The sequence below is a fragment of the Asparagus officinalis genome, chromosome 4 (assembly GCF_001876935.1).
Source record: "Asparagus officinalis chromosome 4, Aspof.V1, whole genome shotgun sequence".
Lineage (NCBI taxonomy): Eukaryota > Viridiplantae > Streptophyta > Magnoliopsida > Asparagales > Asparagaceae > Asparagus > Asparagus officinalis.
Window position 1 is genome coordinate 114515453 of NC_033797.1, and position 13941 is coordinate 114529393.

Genomic DNA, 13941 nt, shown 5'->3' on the forward strand with positions numbered 1-13941 from the left:
AAGGTATATGAGTATAAACTATTCCCTATTTTTGGTTTGAGAAGTTCCTGGAGAATATTGTTTATAAAATTCTTAAGGATAACTCAACTACACTATGCCGGACAATGCGTTGTGCATAAAGACTTGACGCCACAATCAATGGTCAGCTAAAAGGAATCGACTTCAAGTTCAAAAAATTCCGACAAACGGTCAGACAATAAATGCAGCACCGGAACTCTTACAGACTTTCGACAAAGCACCGAAAAGCCTGGAGAATTGAAGGAGTCAAAAACAGAAGCCATTCCGAGGTCCCGTTATACCGACTGAAGGTAGGGACAATCATATCCAAAGTATCCCAGAGGCCGAGCCACCTTGAGGTGGCTTGGCCATGAGCCGAGCCACCTCAAGGTGGCTAGGCACAGTGCCGGCCACCCCGAGGTGGCCGACAGTGGCCCGAGGTGGCCGACAGTGGCCAGAGGTGGCCGACATTTCCCTTTTTGCAGCCACTGTCCTGAGAGCCTATAAATAGGCCTAGAGATGTTTATTTTCAGAGGTCGAACTTTCAAGAGCCGAAACTCTGCCGGATTGAAGAGTGAACTCGGAGCTTTGAAGACCAGAAGACTTGCACATTCGGATCTGATCCTCGGCGACCATCCACGTCAGAAAAGGCAGGATCTCGAGAGGAAGAAAGAACAGATCTGAGATCTACACGAGACTACACTCCAGATCTAAGCTTGGTCTTAGATCTCGAGATCTGAGCGATTATTCCCTTGGTGGATTAATCCCTCCCGGCTATTATTCCCTTCGTGGAATAATACCCGCATAATCGTGTAGATCCGATCGGATCTAGATCGCGCGGTGGTCCACGGATTAACCCCGGCATTGGCAAAGAACCCACACAAGCAAGCAACCGCAAAACAGGAGCTTGCGATTTGTTCACAAGAGGAAAGTTGTAATTTTTTTATTTTTTTCTTTGATTTAGTTGTAACCGGATCTATAAAAGACCGGATCTTTGTAACCCAAGATGACAATCATATCAATGAAAAAGAAAACAGTTTTCCACGCGAACAATTGATAAGGAAGATAAAGAGGTCTGTTGGTGGGAACTTCCTAGAATTCGTTCTATTTTATCTGGGCTATGGTTACTTTGTGGTGATTTTAATGCAACTCTATCATCCGATGAACGTAGTGGTAGGACTGGTTCTCCTTTTGGAATGAATTCATTCAGGAATTTTATTACTATAGAATCACTTATTGATCTTCCTCTTTCTGGTAGAGTTTATACTTAGTCTAATAAGAGACTGAATCTATCTATAGCAAGATTAGATAGATTCCTTATGTGTTCTAATTAGGAGAAACAATTCCCTTCATGTTTGTAACTTTCCCCACCCTCTTTGGGATCAGATCATTTCCCTATTATCCTCGATACTGGGGGTATTAAGTCAATCCCTCATTTATTCAGATTCAAGAAAAGTTAGTTTTACAATTCAGATTTTATTCCTTTCGCTAATTTTTGCTGGAATAATTTCAAATGTCATGGCAATCCTTTGGATGTTTTTATTAAGAAGTTAAAACTTCTTAAAAGAAGGATTAAATGGTGGAAGAAAAATGTTCTTGGTTCTATATCTTCTAGAAAAATCTGATATCTTATCAAAAATCAACCATTTTAATATTCTAGAGGAGCAAAGATCCCTATCTGATATAGAAATAGAAGAAAGAAAATCTCTTAGGTCATCTTATTCATCAATCATTAAGGAAGAAGAGACATATTGGCATCAAAGATCTAGAGTTCAATGGCTTCAGGAAGGTGATTCGAACACAACTTTATTTCACAAAACTGCTTCTTTTCATAAGAAAGCCAACTATATTTACCTTATTTCATATCAAGGTATGGAGATTACTAATCAAGAAGATATTTCCAAGGCCATTTTGGATTATTACACCTGTTTGTTTGGAAATTCTAATAGAAACAATCTATCTATAGATTGGTCCACTTTATACCCACAGCATGAATTGAATCTTTCTTCTTTAGAGACCCCTTTTTTAGAAAAGGAAATAAAGGCAGTGTTTTTGGCATGAAGCCTAATAAAGCATCGGGTCCAGATGGTTACTCAATGATTTTTTATCAAAGTTTTTGGGATCTAATCAAGTCAGATATTATCTCTCTCATGAATTTCTTCTATCAAAATGCATCGAATTTACATAGAGTGAACAAGGTTTTCATCACTCTTATTCCAAAAATTAAAGTCAGCTCATTGGTGAAAGATTTCAGACTAATCAGTTTAATCAACTATCTGTTTAAATTTTTACTAAAATTCTGGCAACAAGATTAGCCCCTTATATGCCAAATTTAGTGGTTTCAACTCAGTCTGCTTTTCAAGAGGGCAAATCAACCCTTGATTCTATTCTCCTTGCCAATGAGATAATACACTTTTGCTCAAAGAGGAAAAAAGAAGTGGTCATGTTCAAGATAGATTTTACTAAAGCTTTTGACTCTATAGATTGGAATTTTCTGATATCATTACTCAAGGGAAGAGGTTTTGGTGATAGATGGTGTATGTGGATAAAATATATTTTCTCCTCTTCCAGTTATGCAGTCTTAGTCAACGACCAGCCTTCTAAATTTTTTAATTACCATAGAGGACTTAAATAGGGTGACCCTCTATCTCATATGTTGTTTAATATTATGGTGGATGTGCTCAACAGAATGATAAAAAGTAATGTTGAAGTTAGATTATTATCTGATCTTGGAATCAAAGAGCCTTTAAATCAATTGAGATCTCTTCAGTATACGGATGATACTTTGCTTTTAGCCAAAAGTAATTCTAAGAATATTTCTATTCTCAAAAGTATCCTTTATATTTTTAAAGAGTTATCTGGGCTTGGTATCAATTATTCAAAATCTTCATTGATTTATTTTGGCAATATACAAACAGAGACAATCATCTTGCATCCATGCTAAATTGTAGAGTGGATCAAATACCTATAAAATATCTTGGATTGTCTCTGAAATATGGAAAATTATCTATGACTGATTGGCAACCACTCATAGATAACATGCACAAGAAATTGGCTTCATGGAAGAAAAATTGTTTATCTTTTGGTGGTAGACTAGTGCTCTTAAATTCAGTTCTATCTTCAATCTGATTATATTATATGTCCTTTTACAAATTTCCTAATTGGCTAATAAGAGAGATGGACAAGATCAGAAAAAATTTCCTCTAGACAGGAACGACTGAGATGAATGCTTTCAAATGTTTGAGTAATTGGAAGAAGGTATGTTTGAGTAAATCTGAAGGTTGACTAGGGGTCAAAGATTTATTTGTATTCAATGCTTCTCTTTTAGCCAAATGGCTCTGGAAATATTTGGACAATAATTCTACAACTCGTGCATTTCTCAGACAACTCTATTCGGACGGGAATTCATGCATTCAAAATTCCAGAATAAATTATTCTAATTCATCTTTCTGGAATGGAGTTATCTCTCATAATGAAGCCTTCTTTCATCATGTTATATGGAAGCTTGGTTCAGGAGACCAAATTAGGTTTTGGGAGGATAAATGGCTTGGGTTAAATTCCTTAGCTAGCTTATATCCTACACTGTATAATTTATCACTCTCTACCAATGTACCTATCCATAGTCAGGGATACTTCCGCAACAATTCATGGATTTGGCATCCTTTGCTTAAGAGATGTATATCACCTTCATCACAAACTGATAGATTATATTTCATGAATGTCATTAAGTCTTGTAGTATCAATAATCATCATGATCTTCCAAGATGGTCACTCACAACAAATGGAATCTACACAGTCAAATCTTTATATAATTTCCTTATTTCTAGAGGAATTACCTCTCCTATCTATAAAGCTATTTGGATTTCCATCATCCCAAGTAAGGTTTGCTTTTTTAACTGGCTCTTATTCAATAATAAGTTGCACACTAAAGATATTCTTTTAGTAAAAGGTTGGCAATGTGATACTTCATGTTCATTCTGTGGCTTGGAAACTGAATATTGAGATCATCTATTCTTTTCTTGTCCATTATCTATGCAAGTCTGGACACACTTTAAAGCTTACTCCCTACCTTTCCAATGGTCAATGTCTTTTATGGATCTGTTACAAAATATTAAATAGCTAAGAGGGATTGACAGAGATTTATGGCGTTTATTTTACTCTGCAATATGTTGGAACATTTGGATTACAAGAAACGGGTTTATCTTTGATCAAAGAAACTTCTCTTACAAAGCTATTATCAATCAATCTATTTCTGGTATATATGAATGGACAGATGCTGGAAGAAGTTCAGGTGCTAAGTGTTTGTCAGCAAGACTGGAATCTCAACCAATCAGCAGGGCAAGTTTTTAACAGAGACCAAACATGCTCCAGATCTCGTTTTTGTTTTTCCTGTAAACATATGTTTAGAATACTATAAGCTGTTATAGTCTTTGGTTTTTTGCCAGTTAGTCTATAGAACTTAAGTTCAACTTAATATACGTATGGCTGGTTTTTGTTCTTTCTTATATATGTGTCAACGATGAGTGACGGCAAGGCCCACTCCAAATCTTCATGGATCTTTGAAAGAAGAAATTTATACGTCCCTATTAAGCTGAATTATACTTCTATCTACTAACATCGGGATACATTTTGTGTCCATCTTTTGTAACTAATACTTTTATTATCTTTCAATTTAATGAACAGGGATCATCCCTTGTTTTTCTCTCAAAAAATAAATAAATAGGAAAACTGAGAATTGTGATAGTGGAGCTAGGTGGTTGAGTATCTTAACTAGACACCACGCAATCAATAGGATTTTAGAGGTGATAATTGAGAGAGAAGATTGTACTTCTTCTTTTTTTTCTTTTTTTTTTTTAAGGAAACAAATGGACCTACGACTGATTTCACCTCCAATTTTTTTTAAAAAAACTTGAATATATTAGCTATGTACATGTATGAAATTTATGGAGAGAAAAACTGATATAAAGTGTGAACAAATTCGTGGTGAGTGGGTGGTTGGGGCTCTATTTGAGCCCCCAATCTTGTTTAAAAAAACTGGTGGTGAATGCAATATTAGTTGGCCGTCAAATGTTTGATCTCGTATCGTTTTGTAAAATGCATCTGGTGCAAAGCACATATTACATATTAGTTTAGTTAATGTGTTTTGGATGAGGTAAGCTATTTTGAGAAACTAACATGAATTTTCATAATTTTTTAATATCAAAAGCAAAGATTTAGTTTAAAATATGAGATTTTAAATTTTAAACAAGAGACAAAAAAAACAAGAAAGGGATCGCTGATCTTGACATGTGTGCGACAAAAAAGAAAATCTAGAGATTTCGTAGGAAAATAGTGAGGAAAACAAAATTCAGAAAATGTTCACGAAAAACTACACAAAGTTTATGGTAGTTTTCGGAAATCTACTCTTCTTTGATTTCTCTCACATATTATTGAAAGGACTCGCAGATAGGGGTGCTAAACCGTATCTGTATCCGAAGAAATATATGCAACCGTATCCATTAGGATACAGATATGGTTACTCAAATCTATAATCGATTTTGTAGTGAAATATTCAGATCCGTATCCGAAATATCCAAATACATATTAATCATACTCTTACGATAGTTTTAATTATTAGATTATGGATTTGTGGTTAATTTTGATGATCAATATGTCTAATCTTAGCTTTTGGGTTATAATAAACATATTAACGACCTTTTTTCTATCACATGAACTATGTTTTTCTCCATACGATCTAATTTTCTCATATCCGTTTTGTATCTGTATGCATATCCGCTTAGATATCCGCATGTATATCCATAACTATATCCGATTTTAGCGAATATGAATATGAAATTTTTTACCAAGGTATACTCATATCCGTATTCGTGATGGATAAGCAGATATAAATATGGTAAGTATCATATCCGTGGTGTATTCGGACCGAATGCGCCCCTACTCGCAGATGTGTGTCACATCTATGATTAAGTGTTGTTTTATTTTTTGAATGTACTATGTACTATGTAGTCTATGGATGAGTATGAATGAGTAGTGATCTTTATCATGCTATTATTTGCTATTATGAGAACTTACAAAAATTAATAGCTTCTTTTGTGAAATGGAACCTTGGCTAGCTAGTGTCTCAGGTATCAGAGAGCAGCCACGAGTTTGAGCATTGCTCACCGCATGGGAGAGGCTCCTATTACACGGGCCCACCGCCACATAACCAGTCACCCGTGGAGGGTCGAAACCAGGTCCAACATTCCAAGCCTAAGAGAACTAGCCAAGTAATCCCCAGGTGTTGCTAATCACCATTAATTCTAACAATAACAGGTGAATTCGAGAAGAGAAATTGAACCCAGATATTTGGGGGACACTTCGATCACCCTCAACCTCATAAACATAGCCCTTAGTGATTCATTAATAGATTTTTAATGGCGCAGAAGTTCTATCCCAGAAACCACAATAACTCTGATTCACCACTAAAATTGTAGATCAATTTATCAAAGATTTCAAATTTAATATCATGTCCAAGCCTCATTAAACAAAGGAAGGGGGAAAGTTACCACAAAAATGAATAAGAGAAATTTGATCTAAGAAACAATTTAGAAACCAGATTAAATAAGCAAAACAGTTGAACAAGTTAAGACCCATATCAGCTTTCAATGAAAGTGAACACATCCCATGAGGAGGCATCTCCTCGTTAAGGACATCCATGCCATGTGAAATATGAGGGGTTCCTACTCATACTTTAGTAGTAAGACTAACCTAATAATAGTTGGCGCACAAGTTTATCATGTTCAGTTTATCACCAAGTGTTTTGTCTCATTTCATTCATGCTTCAAATAACAACAATAGTACTGAGATATTATAATAGAAGCATTATTAGTAGTAGGCTAGTTAGGTACGTAGTAGCTAAGTTGTAGAACTAGTCGTATCACCTTCAAGCGTACCATCACTGATCGTAGAGCAAAAAAGAAAATAATCATATTGAAATTTGATGTACATAGATACAATCAAAAACACTGGTAGAAGTTATTAAAAGGAAGAAAGTCTGATAATTAATCTTCATGTTTTAGATACTATAGAATTATATGAACCTAGGCCTGGGCAAGTGGTTCGGCCAGTTCAGGCCTGTGACCGGCCAACCGAATTCAAGACCGGGTTGGGTCCGACCTGAGCCCACTTGGATCAGAACAAATTGGGCATATTTCTCTGATCTCGCGTCCAGGACTGGACCCAGTCGGGCCCGGTCCACTGCCCACAGGTCGTGGGGTCGGCCTGTGGATTTTCTAACTTTTTTCTATTTTTTTATTTTTAATTTCTAAACTATATTAGCTTTATATTAGTATCTATTAAATTATGTTTAAATTATTTTTCCATTTTACTCTTATTATTTAAAATGATATATACACACTCATATTGTACAAAGATAAATATCACAAAGAAAAACATTGCAAACACAAAGATATACTGGTCCGGACTTTGAAGGAAGGCCTACCTCCACGGGAAGTTTATAACTTTCGTTTAGTTTAAATTTAAATTATAAATACAAGAGGAAAAAAGAAAAAAAAATATTAAATAAAAACTAGAAACTAATAATTAAAATTACGGGTCAGGTCGATATGGTGGGCCGGGTTAAGGTGGGTTCATGCCTATTTCTCTAGGGATCGGGTTTGGAGCTAGACCCAGCGCGACCCGTGACCCGTGTGTATCACGGTCTGGGTCGGGTTGGACTCACTACTGGTCGGGCCAGGCCGAGTCGTGACCCATGGAAAGCTAGGCCGGTCAGCCTGCGCGTCAACCTGGCCTGCACCCAACCCTAGATGAACCCATTGCAGATGATCTGAACGGTTGGGAGGTTCAAATATTAACTCTCACAGTCTTGGGTTCGATTCTTAGCTAGGTAATAAAAAAAGAAAAGAAAAGAAAAAAGACGATGGAATTAGATGAATTTTTCTTTAAATAGATATGGACTTTTTTGTCCTGAATAAAAGTTGTTCAAACAAGAAAACAAAAGTTTTGAAGGGACTCAATCAAATTGCTATAAATTTACAGAAACCGTCAAGAGTTTTATTTTAAGAAAAAGTAAAAAAGTTAAGATATTAAATCTTGTAAAATTAAGATCCTACATCTGGTTTAACTGCTAAAAAATATCTGTCCAACTTTTTTTAAGGAAAAAGATGAAGGTTCTAACTTGAGAGCCACAGCCATACAGCATAAACTAAAAATTTGTTTTACAAAATATACTACTAACATTACCAACTCCAAAGATGTGACGGAGATATTTTAAAAAAAACCCAGTTCAAATTAAAGGTCGGATTATGAACAATTTTAAATCCAAACAAGAACACGTCCTTTAGTTCCCTAACGCTAAAAATCAAAACATACAAAATATATAGTTAGTTAGACTAATTATTATGAATTAATCAAAACAATATTATTATGGAAGTATTATTAGAGAATTAGTTCCTAATTGAGTCAAGGAAGGATTAGAAAACTTTTTCCAGTAGAAGGCTTAAAGAAATGTGAGCATCTGCTTTGCATTCTTACCACATTCTTCACCCTGCCCCTCCACCTTCGCTCATTTTTCAGCCCCTTTTCACTCTACTGTTAGTTGAATTTGTTATAAACTCGTGAAGAGCATTATTGTAATCTCAAAATTCCTTACCCAAATAAAATAATAAAATGACCAATGCGCCGAAAGTCTGATGATCCCAACGGTCTAGTTAGTAGATCAAGATATCTAACGGCTGTTACACTAATCATGGGGGCATGGTAGAGGGCATTTTTAAAACAAAAATGCCTCGGGGAACCTAAATAGGGGACCCAATGGGGGAACAAGTGAGGTGTCCCCCATGAATACATGATGCACTGTTCATGAACAGTGCATCATTCATTCAGGGGGGTTGTAGGCGTCTAAAAATATCTATAGGTGTTTGCACACAGCTCGAGACAGAGAGAAGATGACGAATGTCGTTATCCGAGTTTAGGAGGATTATTTGAAGCCGACAGTGCATGAACCGGAATGGCGAACCAACTGTGTCTCGTACGCTCACCTGCCACCTCCAATTGGCCGTCACACCTGTCGGTTAGCCCGCGCGCGTCAATCAGCTCGTGCACGTCAGTCAGCCACAAGTGACTAGATGCACTCGTCAGTCAGCCCGACGCGCTTGTCGGTCAGATCCAAAGTGCCCGCCACGCTTATCGGTCGGTTCCAAATGTCGTAAAGAAGCTAACGAGCGCATGAAGCAAGTTAACGACGCGTGCAAGTCAATAAGACGATCAAATACGCAAAACGGGAGAAAATACAAGTCTGGGACAGTTGGGAAACATCGAAAACGTGAAAAAAAAAACAAGCTCGAAACCTGCGCTCATGCGGGACACCGCCTGGTGACCCGCGGCCGCGTGGGTCACCACGGTCTGTCTCGCGCCCAGAACTGCCAAAACGCGTTTTCGACGGTTTTTTGCGATTTTCTTGGGATTTATCAGTTCCAGAGGTTCTCAACTAACTTCATATCATCCACAAACGTGGTTAGGCCGTTATTGACTGAAGATAAGGTCAAATCACTCATTCTTATCCAAATACCCTTAACCGAAGCCTATAAATACAGGCCTAGGGACTCATTTCACGGGGCGGAGATCAAGAGGGCGAAACGCTGCCGAATTGGAGAGTGGAGCCACAAATTTACAGCGAGGGTTAGCAGTCAAGAGGGCGAAACGCTGCCGAATTGGAGAGTGGAGCCACAAATTTACAGCGAGGGTTAGCAGATCTTAGCGAGTTCATGTGCATAAAGAGAATTGGAGAGTGGAGCCACAAATTTACAGCGAGGGTTAGCAGATCTTAGCGAGTTCATGTGCATAAAGAGTGAAGTTCGAGAGATCTGAGTCCCGTCCCATATTCCTCCAGATTTAAACTTAGTCTTAATCTCGAGAAGAGCCGTAATCTCGCTTGGTCGGGATTATCATTGCAGCGATTACTTCCTTCGTGAAGTAAGAGCTTTGATTAACTTAATCTGTCAATCGGATCTGATCCACGACGGTCCACGAATATTAACGTCCCCGGCACAGACAAAGTTCCCACGCAAGCAACGGGCGATAAACATCTGTTATGCTGTTTGACAAGAGTTGTATTTTTTGTATTTTTATTGTATAAGGAGATCTTATAAAAAGATCGATTTTTCTTATTTATTTGAGTTTATTGTAACGACTAAAGTTGTAATAGATTCGATGACAATGAAAACGATGACTTTTGACCCAAACAGGGACACCTCACATTTCCGAGACAGTCGTGGTTGTCTTGGTCCCCTGAACAGTACATCATTTATTCAAAGGAGGACACCTCACTCGTTCCCCCTTGGTCTCCTATTTGGGATCCCTATAGCAACACCAATGCAAGGACAATTCTAGGTATAAAATTAAAATATTTGTTATCCCAGTTAAATATATTCTTGCACCAATCTCCAAAAAGCTTCAATCAGAAATCAGTTACTAAATGGCACGTAATGGGACCACTAGAACACTCCGGTTGTCCCCACTTAAGTATAGTATCCAATACTTATTAAAACATGTATATATTCTCTCTAACAGTTATAAATGGAAATCCCATAAATATTGATAACTAATTAAATCAAATCACACCACTTAGATATCAAATTAACCCAAGATTAATGAAGAGAGTATACGCAACAAACAAACAAGCTTGGGATGGAAGGAAAAGAAAGTGGGAAGAAAGGAACAACTATTATACAAGAACACTTTGTACATATTTACGTATTTTTAAAAAGATATAATAAAGAAATGTATTTTAAGATAAAAGAGTAAGAAGCGAGTACGCCTACATATGGATAGCAGCAGAGCGTAAATTTAGGAGGAAGAACAGCTGGAAACAACAGCATCCATCTTTGCGTCAGTAATTACTCAAACTAAATTACACACTAAATCAGAAGAATTAAGATTGATTTTAACAAAAAGGAAGTTTCTTCAATTGCTGATTAATTCACACCATATTCTTCTACTGTGGTCAGCAGTTACTTTAAAAAAAAAACAGGAACAAATTTCACATTAACTGAAAAAATTAAATTAAAATTATCAGAAGCTTCAGCAGGGTTAGAAAGCAGAGTAATTATTCAGAAACCACTAGAATCACAAACTGCTGAACTAAATCACACAGTAACTTACACTTCAGGTCGAAATTAAAATTAAAGAAAAAAGGGTGTTTCTTACATTGCCAGCTAATCTAATTTCCCCTAGAACGAATTTCCCAAAAAAAATGAAAAAGAATTAAAATGTCAGAAGCCGTAGGAACAGCAGAAAGCAGGGTAGTTACAGAGAACCCACTGAAATCAACAGCTTTCCCAATTCTAACTATATGAGAAAATTTTGGAAAAAAAAAAGAAAAAGAAAAGGAAACAATTAAATTTGTTTTGTATGCCTGTAATCTGGAATTAAGCTCCTCTTGCTTATTTTGAACGTTTTGTCATCACAAACCCAGCATCAGAAACAGCAGAAACTTCAGCATCATCCTCCATTGGAGCGGGGAGATTGAGATCAATTAGACTCTCACCAAACTTAGACGCAATTGGAGCAGCAGCAGCAGGAGCACAGGAGCTCGAAGTTAAAGTAATGGTAGCCGCCCATGAAGAGCGAAGATGCGATCTCTTGTGCCCACCAAGAGCCTGACCCGAACTAAACACTCGATAGCAAACAGGGCATTCATGGTGAACTCGCTCAGCATTGGCATCGTGGACCAGGATTCGGGCCGCAAGCGGATCCTTATTCTTAATGGGCGCCGGCGGGACGCACCCGTTCGCTTTCTTGTGACTAGCACGGTGGCCGCCCAGTGCCTGATACGATCGGAAAACTTTCTTGCACGTACGGCACTGATACCTCGAACGATTGTTTCTTGATCGATGCTCTTCGATTCCGATCTCGTATTCTTCTTCATCTTTATCCATTAGTTGTTCTGTAGACTTGGTCACTGGGGCCCAGAAATCGCGGGAGAGAATCATGAGAGAGAGTGCCACGTCCTCCTCCGGCGTCCTATTGGAGACGGAGCTAACGGGTTCGGGTTCTTGAACCTGAATCGGATCTTTCCTCGCCCGCTTGGATCTCCAGCGGTGAGTGATCGCTGGAGCAAGTGATGATTCGGTCTCGCTTTCTCGATCCTGAACGATAATGGAGGATCCGACGACGGAGGAGAACTCTGGATCTAATAACCGTAAGCTCTTATTTGGGTTCTCTCGGAGTCCGTAGCCTAGTGGGCCCATCTTTCCGTCCACGTCATCTTCTTCTTCATTGCGGGAGGATGGAGATTCTGACGGCCAGGAGAGCCTTTGTGCTGGTCGCCACGTGAGAGCGCATGTGACCACCAAGAGCTCGGCCATTGGCGAAGCTACGGAAGCAGAGCTTGCAAGTGTGCTTCTCCATTACCAAGCAGATCAAACAACAACTGTAAAAATAGATGGAGAGAGTGGGAACTAAAAAGGCGTAGGTGACAAGCGTTCCTCCACCAAAAGACAGCCAGAGGGGAGGGATTATGTTTTAAGAAAGGGAATTAAACACAAGTAATTGAGATTTGAGAAAATCAGAATTATTAATTAATCAAATGAGATTTCAATAAAAATAGGTAGTGGGCATGTATCAAATCCCCCAATTAAAGTAGGGAGGAAAGGAGATTTTTTTTTATTTTATTATATGAAAACGGCTTATTCATAAAGCCCATTCATATCCTTCACGCCTCCCTTTTGATTTAATTTTATGGAATTTATTAATTACAATCACATACGAGTTACTTCTTATTTCTTTGACATTTTAAAAATGCCTGTGGGTGTTTTAGGAAGTTAAGATACCGGGTGTTTTAGGAAGTTCTGATGCTGGATTTTTTGTTAATATTTTAAGTTGCTTTTTGTTGAGATTTATTCTCATGCCAAACGGTCGCTAATGACTATAGTCGTATCCTCTATGCCGGCTAATATATTATTTAAAATAGTAAAATAAAATTTGTAAGAATTTGGATTTTTTTTTTTGTAAAAACTAAGTGTTCGATAAAGAGAAGCTTAGCTTTTGGAATAAATGACGATCAGTTCCGAGATGGTTCTACATCGACCAAGTCCAAAGAAAAAGCTATGAAAATGTATCATTTTATGTGTCCATTCCCAGTGTCCGCGTTCACACGCGTGGCGCTTCTGCCAGCATTCCGCTGCTCTCTATGTCTAGTCCGATATTCACGCCCACGCCCAATCAGCACGGGGTGGTTCAAGCAATATTTTGGCATTATAAATTTTGGGATTAAATTTTTTTTTTAATTTTGGGATTCTATATTTAATGTTTGTTTTGAGAAAATTTTGGCATTATAATTTTTGGGATTAAAAAATAATTTTTTTTAAAATTTGGGATTCTATATTTAGTGTTTGTTTTGAGAAATTTTTAAAAATGTTGAATCTCAAAAATGCAGAAAGTATCCAATTTTTAGAATTTGCCAAGTCCTTTTAATTGGCAAATCTCATTAATGAGTGTGCTTAGTGTTGTTTATTCGGGCCCGAGCTCGGCGGGCCAAACTGGGTTCCGAGTCCGGGTCCAGGCTGCAACGTTAGCGCCCGCACCAGGGTAGCTGGGCCGGGCCTTGTAGGCGTATAAAACTGCCTATAGGTCCCTGAATACAGCTCGGCACGGTGATTCGATAAACCAACGAGCCATCGGGTGACGTATCTAAACACGAACGTCAGTCCACAACACCGAAGCCAAGTGACACGCAACGAAGCGGATTAACGAGGCGATAAGGTTAACGAACCATCGGGCGATGTATCTAAGCGTAATCGTTAGACCGCGACATCGAAGCTAAGTGAGATGTGACGAAGCAGATTAACAAGGATGCGAGGCTAACGAACCGCACGCAAGCAACGGAATACATCCACTCGCGTGCAGAATCAAGCTAACAGTTCGGTGAATCAACGAGTCATCCAA

At 38.0% G+C, this 13941-nt stretch overlaps 1 protein-coding gene across 1 annotated transcript; it reads right to left on the reverse strand.

Annotated features, from left to right (window-relative positions):
* Positions 11122-12627, reverse strand: LOC109836100 (zinc finger protein ZAT9-like). The gene is given in 2 exon segments (XM_020404007.1): positions 11122-12302; positions 12304-12627. Coding segments are annotated over 2 exon segments (966 nt in total). The 5' UTR covers positions 12406-12627; the 3' UTR covers positions 11122-11438.